Source organism: Oncorhynchus mykiss, chromosome 11, assembly GCF_013265735.2.
Source record: "Oncorhynchus mykiss isolate Arlee chromosome 11, USDA_OmykA_1.1, whole genome shotgun sequence".
NCBI classification, from domain to species: Eukaryota; Metazoa; Chordata; class Actinopteri; order Salmoniformes; family Salmonidae; genus Oncorhynchus; species Oncorhynchus mykiss.
The window spans coordinates 49,322,491-49,336,950 of record NC_048575.1 but is presented as its reverse complement, the minus strand read 5'-3'; the positions used below and the strand labels follow the sequence as shown (position 1 = coordinate 49,336,950).

At 45.1% G+C, this 14,460-nt stretch overlaps 1 protein-coding gene across 2 annotated transcripts; it reads right to left on the bottom strand.

Moving 5' to 3' along the window:
- Positions 1–12,165: 12,165 nt before the first annotated feature.
- On the bottom strand, positions 12,166–14,445 carry LOC110535818 (T-cell acute lymphocytic leukemia protein 2). Of its 2 annotated transcripts, none has more exons than XM_021621127.2 (2): positions 14,259–14,445; positions 12,166–13,527 (listed from the first exon to the last, which is right to left on the bottom strand). In XM_021621127.2, the coding sequence occupies exon 2, from the start codon at positions 13,513–13,515 to the stop codon at positions 13,177–13,179; it is 339 nt and encodes a 112-aa protein (XP_021476802.1). In that variant the 5' UTR covers positions 13,516–13,527; positions 14,259–14,445; the 3' UTR covers positions 12,166–13,176. The 2 variants fall into 2 exon arrangements, with proteins under 2 accessions (XP_021476802.1, XP_021476803.1); XM_021621128.2 differs by having other exon boundaries at positions 14,305–14,440.
- Positions 14,446–14,460: the final 15 nt, after the last annotated feature.

Genomic DNA, 14,460 nt, shown 5'->3' with positions numbered 1-14,460 from the left:
AGGTGACAGAGTCCAGGTGAGGTGCATGTGTGCGTAATGATTGTGGCAGGTGTGCGTAATAATGAATAAACAAACTGGCGACATCGAGTGCCAGAGAGAAGGAGCGGGAGTAGACGTGACCGCTCATGTTGTGGAAGGTCAAAGATGGCAAAAACTAAACGATGGTGACCTGAATAAAACTGTCATCGCCCACCTACGTTTTGAAATCCCAAATATTAATGTTCAAATGTCACTTATTGTATAAAGGTGAAGTGAGATTTGTTGGGCTTTTTCTTCGAATGGTGTGGGTAGGCTTGGAGAGGGACTGAAATTATAATTTTTATGTCAATTGGTGGAATTCCTTTTTGTTTTACCATGTTATGCTCCTTCCGCAGTTTCTCTTGTCAATGTAATTATTATTTGGGGATGCACTCTGAACATTGGAAAATAAGAATACATTGAAAGTAACAGAAATCTGTTATGGGGCTTTATTAACATTAAATAACTCGTTAATGTTGATGGTGGCTGTGTTGATTGAAGGAACACCTGAAGACTATTTCAATTTCCAATTGATGAGATTAGGGTCAATAATTCCAAAATCAAATGAACTAAGAATTTGAACAATACATAGTCTCCTCCCCAGTGTGCTATCTACTAATCCTCAACACTTTCAGATGTTATATGCGATGTTACATAATCAAAATCGACACATAAAACCTCAAACAGTGTCAGAGAATGTCCTGGTGATGGGGAGGAGAGATGAAGTACTGGTGACGGGGAGGAGAGATGAAGTACTGGTGACGGGGAGGAGAGATGAAGTACTGGTGACGGGGAGGAGAGATGACGTACCGGTGACGGGGAGGAGAGATGACGTGCTGGTGACGGGGAGGAGAGATGACATCCTGGTGACGGGGAGGAGAGATGACGTCCTGGTGACGGGGAGGAGAGATGACGTGCTGGTGACGGGGAGGAGAGATGACGTGCTGGTGACGGGGAGGAGAGATGACGTGCTGGTGACGGGGAGGAGAGATGACGTGCTGGTGACGGGGAGGAGAGATGACGTGCTGGTGACGGGGAGGAGAGATGACGTCCTGGTGACGGGGAGGAGAGATGACGTACTGGTGACGGGGAGGAGAGATGACGTGCTGGTGACGGGGAGGAGAGATGACGTCCTGGTGACGGGGAGGAGAGATGACGTACTGGTGACGGGGAGGAGAGATGACGTACTGGTGATGGGGAGGAGCGATGACGTCCTGGTGACGGGGAGGAGAGATGACGTCCTGGTGACGGGGAGGAGAGATGACGTGCTGGTGATGGGGAGGAGAGATGACGTGCTGGTGATGGGGAGGAGAGATGACGTGCTGGTGACGGGGAGGAGAGATGACGTGCTGGTGACGGGGAGGAGAGTGCAGCCTTACATCTCAAGCGGAGTAAGTGTACCTTCATGGGGAATAAGGCAGTGTTCCTAAGACACAGATTGGACGCCACGGGTATCCATCCACTCAATGACAAGGTACAAGCAATCCAGAACGCACCTGCTCATAAAAATGTGACTGAGTTTACCTGGGACTGCTAAACTATTATAACAGGTTTTTGCACCTCTTCACACACTACTGCGTAAAGAGACAAAGTGGCAGTAGGGGGAAGAGCAGGAGGCTTCTTAAACCAGCAGAAAATAACTATTCCCAACTAGACAAAGAGGGGTTAGCAGTACAGTTTGGGGTACATTTGGAAAGTACTATAAGGACACAAGGCGAGACCCAAATGCAGACACAGGAAGCAGATGGTTGAGCTCCAATATTTCTTAATCCAAGGGGTAGATAAAAGGTAGGTCTGGGACTGGCGAGAGTTCATAAACCGGGTCAGAGTCCAAAACAGTACCAGACGAAGGGCAGTCTCGAGGTCAGGCCAGGCAGGGGTTCAGTAACCGGATCAGAGTCCAAACAGTACAAGGGGATAGGCAGGCTTGAAGACAGAACAGGCAGAGTGGTCAGGCAGGCGGGTACGGAGTCAGGACAGGCAAGGGTCGAAACCAGGAGGACTAGAACCAAAAGAAACTGGGGAAAAGATCCTTGAGAGATCCTTGATGAAAACCTGCTGCAGAGTGCTCAGGACCTCAGACGGGGGCGAAGTTTCACCTTCCAACAGGACAACGACCCTAAGCACACAGCCAAGACAGCTCAGGAGTGACTTCAGGACAAGTCTCTGAATGTCCTTGAGTGGCCCAGCCAGAGCCCGAACTTGAACCCGATCTAGCAACTCTGGAGAGACCTGAAAATAGCTGTGCAGCGACGCTCCCCATCTAACCTGACAGAGCTTGAGAGGCTCTGCAGAGAAGAATGGGAGAAACTCCCCAAATACAGGTGTGCCAAACTAGTAGCGTCATACCCAAGAAGACTCGAGGTTGTAATCACTGCCAAATGTGATTCAACAAAGTACTGAGTGAAGGGTCTGAATACTTATGTAAATGTGATATTTCATTTTTTTAATATTTAATACATTTGCAAAAATTTCTACGAGCCTGTTTTTGCTTTGTCATCATGGGGTATTGTGTGTAGATTGATGAGGAACATTTTTATACATTTTTGAAAAAGGCTGCAACGTAACAGAATTTGCAGAAAGTCAAGGGGACTGAATACTTTCCGAATGCCCTGTATATGGCAGGAAGTTTACCACATGTACAGGTCATAAACCTTTACGGTCTCTTTTCAAAGAAATGAAGGCAGTTCCACAGATGGTGTTTCGGAGGATTCAGAGGTGGGCAGTGACGTTGAGGGCGTATAAGTCTTTCATCGTTTTTCGAGGCAGGAAAGTACCATGGGAATGTAGATGCCTTGAGCCGTCTTCCGCTGCCGTACACGCCATCATAACAGCTCAACGGGACAGAGTGCTGATGTTTGTGGACAGACACGGCACTCGTGACTGCAGTGCAAGTGAGAACCTGGACAGGTAAAGATCCAGGACGGTCTAGAGTTAGAGAATACATGGTAAGGGGATGACCACAACAAACAGAAGAGATTGAATTTCAGAGTCTGGAAAACAGAGTTTTGCGTACAGGATGGTTGCGTTTTGTGGGGAGCACGAGTGATTATTCCACTATCAGCACGCCAGGCTATCCTACAGCAGCAACATCAGAGTCGCCCTGGGGTTGGCTAGGAGTTACTTATGGTGGCCTCAACTAGATAAGGAGATAGAGAATCTAGTCAAAACATGTAAGGAACACAGGCGAAAGCAACAGCTTCCCTCCACCCTTGGGACTTCCCAGAGAAACCTTGGAGAAGATTGCATATAGATTACGCAGGGTCATTCATAGGAAACTGTTCCTGATAATCATCGATGCACATTCAAAAATTGATGGGATGGGTATCCGTTTAGTTTTGCTTCGTCCACCACTACTATCGATGGCCTGCGACAGAGTTTTTGTAATAAAGGGGATACTTGAGAGGGTGGCGAGCGACAGTGCAACCTGTTTCATGAGTACAGAAACACAAGAGTTCTCCAGAAACAACGGCATTGTGCATGTGCCATCTGCTCCATTTCATCCATCTTCAAATGGCCCGGCGCAGTGCAGACATTCAAAGAAACGAGGAAGTAAAGCGCAGAAGGGAGCGTGGCAGCAAAGTGTCACGTGTTCTGTTCAGCTGCAGACTTAACACCTCGACCCACAACAGGACGTTCTCCTGCTGAGATGTTACCAGGTTGTCGACTACGCTCCACACTGGACCTAGTCCATCCAGACCTGAAAAGGACAGTTGAATGCAAACAAAACAGACAGAAAGAAAGAGAACCATGACAAATTCACCAAGGGCCGCAGTTTTGGAGAGGGGGACCCTGTCCTTACCATAAATTTCAGTCAGGGGTCAAAATGGATACCTGGATTCATAGACTCAGTGACAGGTCCTGTCTCTTACAAGGGAATGTTGGGAGATGGTAAAGTGGTTTGCAGACATGTTGATCCGATTATTTCCAGATGGAAGGAACAACAAGTGAGTTACCAGTTGTGATGGCAGAGGACAGGCTGTTCTCTAGCTATCCAAGTGCTTCTGTGGTGCACTTGCCACAGACAGAGACTGTAACAGGGAAAACAGTTCACCAAGAAAAAAACACAGTTTCAGTCAAATACTCTGAGCCTGGCTCAGAAACCGCTGGTGGCTTTTCCACCGTTGAGAATAAATACTACCCCTTAGTGTTTGTCGTTCACAGAGGAATGCAGAGCTTCCAAGCTGCTTAAAAAACCTTTAACTCTGAACAAGAACTGATATAAATTGATATAAATTGTTTTTTAAAAGACAACTAAAAGCCTCACAGTAAATGAGACTCAATAATGAAATGCATAACAGTTACCCAAGCATGTGAAAAGAAAATTCAATTATTGTGAACATGTGAAATGTCATGTTTATTGTTTACACTGACTTGTTTGGATCAGTAGAGTACATAACACGTTTTAAAGAATGTTTCAGTTAAAGGAACTTCATATTTCATAATGAGTTCACTAACGCAATAGGAGAGCATAGGGAGTGTGTTATGTTGTATGTCCTAACAAAGGACTTATTTAAGAGGGGAGGAATGTGGTATTAACCGTAATACACATAAACGCCACCAGTGGGCGTAGCACTTGAGTACCTATTGGTGTCATTGCTAGGGTATTGGAATGCACCCCATACACACATTGAGTGCAGCTGCAGTTGCCTACCTGTTACACCATGCTCTGGCTTAGTAAAAAAGTAATTTCTCCAATAAAATTAGACATGACAAATTACTACAAATCGGTAGAATTGAAGTAGTATTGGCATTAGAACATCCATTTCAACTTTTTTTTTTAAATACACTGTACTCGGTTGTTTTGTGGTGTGATCATCAAATTGACCTCATCCAATGATATTGTAAATGAGCTCACCCATAGCCTCACTGTAGTAGTCATCCATATCATGGCCACATGACACGTATTGTCATGTCCTGGGACGCATAGTACAGACAATTCAGAACAGGAAGCTTATTCTATGTGCCTTATGTCTATCTGCCTTATGATACATAACTGTATGATTAACAGCTGTAATCAATCCCTTTTGAACTAGTCGTTCAAGTGAAGCAAACATCAACAGAACAACTTTAACTCTGAATCATAGTTGCCCTCAATGTATCGCACGTCACCAGATTAAAGAGCCAAAAGGGTCTTTTGGGGGTGAAAAGTAAAAGGGTTAAAAGAAACAACCGGGTTAAAAGAAACAACAGAGAAAGTCAACAGAGTAGAACTAATGTAAAAGTGAATGTCATCATTGTAAATGTTTGTGTTACTATTATGTGTGTGTGACAAACAATGATTATAATTGGGAATAGACATTTGTAAACTAAGTAAACTTTCTCACTCAGTATAGTATAGTTAATTGTAGATGACCTCATCTCTGTTTTTAATGTGAAATGTAGCACTAGTATAGTGATCAGGTGAATGAGGCAGCTGGTTTGAGTGTGGGCCCACTGAGTTCTTCCAGGGTCAGGGTCCTTTAGGAAGGTGTGACTGACTGTTTTTCTCTGGCAAATAATGTCATCTCCTACACGGCCCCCCCCCCCCCCCACACATTATCGTTGTAGATTCCTTTTGACATTGGATCCAGGAGTGTCTGTGAAAACAATAAGGATTTGAATGGTTAATTTGCCTGGCTGTAAGAAAGTCAGCCTTCCGTTTTATGGTTCTATGCTACTTTTATGATGAAGGACGTGGGTATTATATTAATAAGGTCTAGTGAACTTTTAGCGTGGAGCGTTCAGTATACACTATAAGTTGTTCTTCCCTAAACGGCTGCCTCTACTCTCCTTCCTCTTTCTAACCATCCTTAGTAATCTCTTCCTCTCTCTCTCTCTCTCTCTCTCCCTCCCTCCTACTCCTTTCTCTCTCTCTCTCTCCCTTCCAACCCTCTCTCTCTATCTCTCTCTCTCTCTCTCTCTATCTTTCTCTCTCTGTCCCTACCACCCCTCCTCCCTCCCTCCCACCCACCTCTCTCTCTCTCTCTCCCTACCACCCCCCCCTCTCTCTCTCTCTCTCTCTCTCCCTTCCAACCCTCCCTCCCTCCCCCCTCCCTCTCTCTCTCTCTCTCTCTCTCTCTCTCTCTCTCTCTCTCTCTCTCTCTCCCTCTCTCTCTCTCTCTCTCTCTCTCCCACCTCTCTCTCTCTCTCTCTCTCTCTCCCACCTCTCTCTCTCTCTCTCTCCCACCCCTCTCTCTCTCTCTCCCTTCCTCCCACCAACCTCTCTCTCTCTCTCTCTCTCTCTCTCACCCCTCTCTCTCTCTCTCTCTCTCTCCCTTCCAACCCTCCCTCCCCCCTCCCTCTCTCTCTCTCTCTCTCTCTCCCTCTCTCTCTCTCTCTCTCTCCCACCCCTCTCTCTCTCTCTCTCCCTCCCACCAACCTCTCTCTCTCTCTCTCCCTCTCTCTCTCTCTCTCTCTCTCTCCCTCTCTCTCTCTCTCTCTCCCACCCCTCTCTCTCTCTCTCTCCCTCCCACCAACCTCTCTCTCTCTCTCTCCCACCCCTCTCTCTCTCTCTCTCCCTCCCACCAACCTCTCTCTCTCTCTCCCTCTCTCTCTCTCACCCCTCTCTCTCTCTCTCCCTCCCACCAACCTCTCTCTCTCTCTCTCTCCCTCCCACCAACCTCTCTCTCTCTCTCCCTCTCTCTCTCTCTCTCCCACCCCTCTCTCTCTCTCTCTCCCTCCCACCAACCTCTCTCTCTCTCTCTCTCACCCCTCTCTCTCTCTCTCTCTCTCCCTCCCACCAACCTCTCTGTCTCTCTCTCTCCCTCCCTCTCAGCGCCTGGGTGTGGGTTACAGCGTGTTGCTTTTTGAAGTATACATTTGCATAATCTGATTAGAATGTGGGTTTGTCTGTGTCAGGCCCTGTAAGAAAGTGCTCCAGAGGAGAGGGTGCTGTCCAGCCAACAATGGGGTCCCCCTTCCCTCGATGAGCCTGCACCTGCATCCATCCTTCATTGGGCTGCCCTCCTCTCCCTGCCGACGCTGCTGGGGGAAGACCAGAGCAATGGGTAGGAAGAAAAGAGGGGGAGGAAAGGAGGGGATAGGGAAGAAGGGGGGTGCTGAAATATTTAAACATGCAGAGTGTGAATTGGTTTAAGGGGATAAAGAGCTCAGGGCCTATCGGTTGGCACCCAGCTCCAGAAATTCTTTTTCATGGCGCCTCAGCCGGGAGTGAGAGGGCTTGCCTGCACTGATCTGGTCCATTGTGATAACAGATTCAGACAGTGTGCTAGACGCAGATAAGGAAATGTGCTGTCAATAGACCATTACCCCTGTACTTGGGAGAGAATAGTCAATCAGGCAAATATACTTGAATAAGATGAGCAGAATACAGATTTGATTTTCAGTAGCTAGTGAGTTAGCATTGAAGAAGAAAGAAATGTCAGAGAAACGTCTACAGTGTTTGGATGTTTTCTGCGAATCACGTGCATAAATGACACAGTAAATGATACTTCGATTTATTATGATTACACTGAAGGCCTATGTGTTGTGTTGAAAATGTCACATTTGTTTGGCCTTAAAAGAGTTCTATAGTTTGCTGAGCAACAACAAATCCATGTACTGCATCATGTGTGCAATTTCTCTACCATATATCAGTACTAGCACAGCAAAAAGACACAGACGTATATACATTGTAAACAACCGGAATGCTGTGTAACTGAGGATGGATTAGGGGGGGTATAACTGCATAGAAAACCTGTTGGCACTGTAGTACTGTCATCCTAATGAAGTATGATTCTAGTCTAGTGTATCCCCAATGGATTAAGAGCAGTCGCCTGTCCATTCCCACAGGCTGTATGCCTGTGTCCAGCAGCTGCACATTGCTCCGTTTACACACCATTAGCAGGTTTAATGGCGGTGGAGAAAAGGCCTAAAGCCTTACACCAACTCACAGTTGACTCTTCAGCTCAGTAGTTGCAGCCTGTTGGCACAGTCAGGACACGGGGCAAATTTTAAACAGTGACAATGGGTGATTAGTAGCCTGGTTAAATGTTTAACAATGGTGAGCTCCGCATTTAGGCTGGTTTAACCAGGCTAGGTGATTAGAGCTGTAGACTTGTGACCTTGGGGTGTAATCGTCTTCTTAGCTGATGACGTCTCGGCCAACACAATGGTGGACCAAGGGAACCTTTCTTTCTGTTTGTTCTGTTTGTTCACCAATCAGTAGCACTTTATTTTACATGACTGTTTCCACTGGTATTTTCTTTGTATTTAATAGGACTTTTTATTTTATTTTTTAAACTAGCCTTTATTTCAAATCCTTATTTACAATGACATCCAAACCCAGACAAAGCTGGGCCAATTGTGCACCACCCTATGGAACCAATCATGGCGAGATGTGATTCAGCCTGGTTTCAAACCAGGGACTGTAGTGATGCCTCGTGCACTGAGATGCAGTGCTTTAAACCGCTGCGCCACTCAGGAGCCCTTATTAAGTGGGGGTAACAATGGGTACTTTTTGGTACTTACTTGACAAAATAGGCCTTTGTTCTCAATACATTTATTTTGCTGTAAGTTTATGTATTTTTCTAAATCAAATTTCACAGTTCTTATATAGTAATCCATGATGGAGAACCTACAGGGAAATTCAGTAATTCAAGTCTATTAAATCTAATATGTGCGTATCTATATCAAGGGAAAATATCAAAATGAAACCATTGGACAGAGAAATGGCCAAGCCTGTGTAACCTACACTGGCATCTGACTTCAGTGACATTTTGCCTCAGTAAGCGGAAAATTCCACTATGACCTCCGACGAGTCATCGAATAGACAAAACGTCAACCAGGACTAAGATCGAATCCTACTACGACGGCTCTGATGCTCGTCGGACATGGCAGGGCTTGCAAACTATCACGGACAACAAAGGGAAACCCAGCTGCGAGCTGCCAAGTGACACGAGCCTACCAGACAAGGTAAATTCCTTCTACGCTCGCTTCAAGGAAAGCAACACTGAACCATGCATGAAAGCACCAGCTGTTCCAGATGACTGTGTGATCTCGCTCTCCGTAGCCAATGTGAGTAAGACCTTTAAACAGGTCAACATTCACAGACAAATGATCAGGATTTGTACTTAGAGCATGCGCTGACCAGCCCCTCAGGGGTGAGTGCTTAGTCCCCTCCTGTAATCCCTGTTCACCCATGACTGTGCGGCCGCACACAAATCTAACACCAATATTAAGTTTGGTGACGACACAAGGGTGGTTGGCCTGATCACCGACGACAATAAGAGTGCCTATAGGGAGGAGGTCACTGATCTGGCAGTGAGGTGCCAGGACAACAATCTCTCCCTCAACGTCAGCAAGGCAATGGAGCTGATCGTGGACTACAGGAAACAGAGGGCCGATCATGCCCCATCCACATCAACGGGGCTGTAGTGGAGAGGTTTGAGAGCTTCAAGTTCCTCGGTGTCCACATCACTAAGGCATTATCATGGTCCACACACCAACACAATTGTGAAGAGGGCACGACAACGCCTCTTCCCCCTCAGAATATGTTGCATGGGCCCTCAGATCCTCATAAAGTTCAACAGCTGCACCATTGAGATCATCTTGACTGGCTGCATCACCGCTTAGTACGGCAACTGCTTGGAATCCGACTGCAAGGCACTACAGAGGGTAGTGCGTACATCACTGGAACCAAGCTCCCTGCTAACCAGGACCTCTATGCCAGGCAGTGTCAGAGGAAGGCCCTAAAAATGGTCAAAGACTCCAGCCACCCAATTCTGTCTGCTGCCACAAGGCAAGTGGTACCAATGCACCAAGTCTGGAACCAACAGGACCCAGAATAGCTTCTAACACAAAGCCATAAGACTGCTAAATAGTTAGTTAAATAGTTTACCCGCATTGAACCAATGTAATATTTTTGACAACATGAGCACTGCCTCCGCTTTCCAGCAACATTTCAACTTAAACATTTACACATCAACAAGTCTACATACACTAGTTTAATTCACCGAAAACAAACTTAGATATCAAAAAAACTATTTAGATCAATCAATGCTGCTAAATATCATGTTGCTGTCCATGGTACTGATCTGTGTGTGTGTGTGCGTGCGTGTGTGCACACAAGTAAAATAAAAAACAATGTGACCTACCTGTAGACTAGTTGAATGCCAATGTCATCCTCCTCTCTATCATGTTGGCTAAACGGTCTATGGCTCTGTCATACAGTAAGTACACTTTTAGTTTTTGTTGTCATAGGCTACCTAGCTAAAATGCTTGCTAGCCTAACTTCCTAACATGGGCAACAATGAACAAGCTAAGTTAGCTAGTTAGTTAACGTGAGCCTACATCTAGGCTACATATTGAACTTCAATCGTCTAAGGCCAGTGCCACAAAATATGAATTTATGGTTAGAACTGAATTGCTGTCATAATCATTGTCTGTACAGAGAATTAGCAAGCCACACTGAACAAAAATCTAAACGCAACATTTAAAGTGTTGGTCCCATGTTTCATGAGCTAAAAAAAATCCCAGAAATGTTCCATATACACAAAAAGCATATTTCTCTCCAATTTTGTGCACACATTTGTTTACATCCTTGCTATTGAGCATTTCTCCTTTGCCAAGATAATCCATCCACCTGACATGTGTGACATATTAAGAAGCTGATCAAACAGCATGATCATTACACAGGTGCACCTTGTGTTGGGGACAATAAAAGTCAAGAGGTGTGAATACTTTCTGAAGGCACTGTACATACTTTTGTATATATAGTGTATGTGGACACCCTTTCAAATTAGTGGATTCGGCTATTTCAGTGATACCCGTTGCTGACAGGTGTATAAAATCGAGCACACAGCCATGCTATCTCCATAGACAAACATTGGCAGTAGAATGGCTTTACTGAAGTGGTAAGCTACACAAGCTTACAGAACGGGATCGCGGAGTTCTGAAGTGCGTAGCGTGTAAAGAATCGTCTGTCCTCGGTTGCTATTCTCACTCCCGAGGTTTCAAACTGCCTCTGGAAGCAACGTCAGCACAAAAACTGTTCTTCAGGAGATTCATGAAATGGGTTTCCATGGCCGAGCAGCAGCACACAAGCCTAAGATTACCATGTGACAGATGCCAGGAGACCGCAACCTGCCCAAATGCATAGTGCCAACTGTAAAGTTTGGTGGAGGAGGAATAATAGTCTTGGGCTGTTTTCATAGTTCGGGCGAGGTCCTTTAGCTCAAGTGAAGGGAAATCTAAATGCTACAGCATACAATGACATTCTAGACAATTCTGTGCTTCCAACTTTGGTAACAGTTTGGGGAAGGCCCTTTCCTGTTTCAGCATGACAATGCCCCCGTGCAGAAAGCGAGGTCCATACAGAAATGGTTTGTTGAGATCGGTGTGGAAGAACTTGACTGGCCTGCAGAGCCCTGGCCTCAAACCCATCAAACACCTTCGGGATGAATTGGACCGCTGACTGCGAGCTAAGCCTAATCGCCCAACATCAGTGCCCGACCTCAATAATGCTCTTGTTCCCGCAGCAATATCTAGTGGAAAGCCTTCCCAGAAGAGTGGAGGCTATTATAGCAGCAAAGGGGGGACCAACTCCATATTAATTTTGGTCATGTAGTGCATCTACGTCAATAACCTTGTACCCCAGCATATCGACTCGGTACTCATTGTGTATTTATTCCTCGTGTTATTTATCTTTTTTTTTCTCTCTGCATTGTTTGGAAGGGCCTTAAGTAAGCATTTCACTGTTTCACTTTGTTTACAAAGATTTGTGATTTGAAAAACACACCAAGAGCCCATGGGAGACCCTCAGGATGAGCAGTACTACATCTGCTTGTTGGGTCAGTGGTCAGGGTTTGACTGCATGGTGACCTGTGTGACTGCAGGGCACAAGTTAAGCTGTCCTTTTACTCTTCCCTTCCCTCTGCCCTCGGACACTAGATAAGGGTTCAGAGGTCAGGGGCGGTTGCTGTGTCCACACGGTGGTCAGGGTGTTTGTAGTGGACAATCAGAGGGATGGCCATTACTGGCCCATTGAGAGGGAACAAGGGCTTTACTAGACTAGGGGATCCAGAATGGACCAGTACAAACACACAGGGAGCAGCTGTACTCTTGACTTACTGGATCGGCACTTTCTGTTACATCAGTAAAAATGGTTGCATGGTGTCAATGGAATCCTCTTTTAACGATAAGAGGACGGCACTTAATTACTTTTGATAAATTCAAACAAAGTGTTTTTTTAAATTAATTTACAAATAATTTATTAAATAAATAGTTCCAATAAATAACATAACATTATTAACCAACATTTTACAAAAAGCATATTAATCACAATAGCCTTGAGAAAAGATGGTAAAATAAAAATCTTTGGCTACATGACATGCCTATTGTACAAAAAGAGCAAGATGGGTAAATACTTGAATGGACAGACAACAAAAACTATTCCTGTTATGTGTTCATACAAAACAGTCCTTCAGTTGAAACATATTTCAAAGAGGATTGTCAGTTGTGTTATCCTTCAGCTCATTCCCTGTCATCCAAATAAATAATCAATCAATTCTGTACGTAATCAATACATATAAGATCAATGTGTCACTCAAGGAATGTGGTCATATTGCAGGATTTGATAATAAATAGTGTTTTGCAAATAAGCAAGGTCAGAATCAGAGATTCAGCACACAAAGAACAAATCTCCATAGACTTTTGTAATTGGATTGCAGTCCTTGGTGAATTGGACAAGACTTCATCTCCCCCCCCCAAAAAAAAAAATCCTTGACATTTTCTATTTCTTAATCATTTAAATTGTCCTTCATGGCCTTAATGCATCCTTATTTCTCATTTCAAAACGAAACATTTTTGATGCAGACATCTTTCACCACTGACAGGATGAACATACATGTCAGACATGAAGATGGGAATACATCCAAGCTACCGGTACATCCATGCAGATAACAGATTACATTTCACAAGGCTCCCATCATCCCGTCATAATTTCAAACATACAAGTGTAGCTAAATACATCCATCTCCATCTCTTTATTTCAGCAGGGAAGGCATCACCCACAAACACCACACAAACACCCTCTGCTTGCCATCATCACCAACGCTGTCCCCCTCAAGTGTTGCAGAGCTAAAATGGAGTCTATGGGTGGGGGTATGGTGACAGACAGTTTTACCCCAGGGAGTGGTAGATGATGATCACCCATCAGAGGAAACTGCAGCAGGCACACTACCAGGCCTCGGTACTGTCACAGCTTGATCCAGGGGAGGGGGCGTCAGTGTCGCTGGCCAGGCCCCAGGTCCTGGAGGAGGAGTGGAGACGTTCCACGTTGCCCCTGAGGAAGGTGAGCAGGGCGGTTGGGGAGTGCGAGGCCGGCTGACCACTCTGGCTCTCCAGCAACTGCACCAGGAAGTTGATGTAGCGCATGGCCAGCCGCAGGATCTCGTTCTTGCTCAGCTTCTTCTCTGGCGGGTGGGTGGGGATGAGCTTGCGGAGCTCAGTGAAGGCAGTGTTGACGTTGTGCTGCCGCCAGCGCTCCCGTGTGTTGGTGAACACCTTCTTGGTCATCGTGCTGCTCTCCTGGAGGGAGGAAGAGAGGGGAGCGTTTTAGAGAGAAATCTACACAGAATCAAAACTACCACGGTGTTGTTCTACTGGAATTTCACCCTATTCCCTATATAGTGCACTATTTAGCCCATGGCAAAAGTAAATGTTCTTTGAATGTTATGTGACATGTTTTTCTCTGGAGTTTAGTCTGAAACGGCACTATAGTGCACAACTTTTGTCTAATCAGAAGTAGTGCACTGTATAGGGAATAGGGTGCCATTTCTGGAGCAGACCCCAGGCAGAAATGCAGTATGGTGGTGTCACATAACATTTGAATTGCACCTAAATCTCCACGATGACTGAAATATGGTGCATTAAGAAATAGATGTAAAATATAGTTTAAGTATGACTAATGTAATGCATTTGATATTGGAATTCAGTTTCACCTTCAGAAGAGGAGAAATACCATCATGAAAATACATGTTTATGGAAAAGGTCTGACCTTCAGTCAATGCATACAGAGGATGCTAGTGTGTTCGTCACGATTAGCGTACATACAAATAAATACACTTCTGTTGTGTTGAACTATTTATTTCTGAATGGTACACAAAAAAATACAAGCGGAAAATGTGTTCCATCTTTCATGAGATTCCTTAACATTTTCATTCCAACAATTTTTTACTCCAACAATTCTGCAATTCAATAAAGAGGAAAAAATTCAGAGGAAAAAACAAAAAAATCCACTTTATTGTCCCTGATCTCACCTGGTAAGTGCTGTAGCGTGCAGACAGAGGTATCAGAAGTGTGTACCTCAGGTCATCAGTGTTGGCTGCTGCAGTAGCCCAATGTAGTAGTCCAGTCCTGTGTGTAGTAGGTCCAGTCAGTCACAGCCTTCTCATACTCTGATGACTGTGTGTGAGAGGGAGGGATGGAGAGAGGGAAGGCTGGCGCATACATCTCACATTT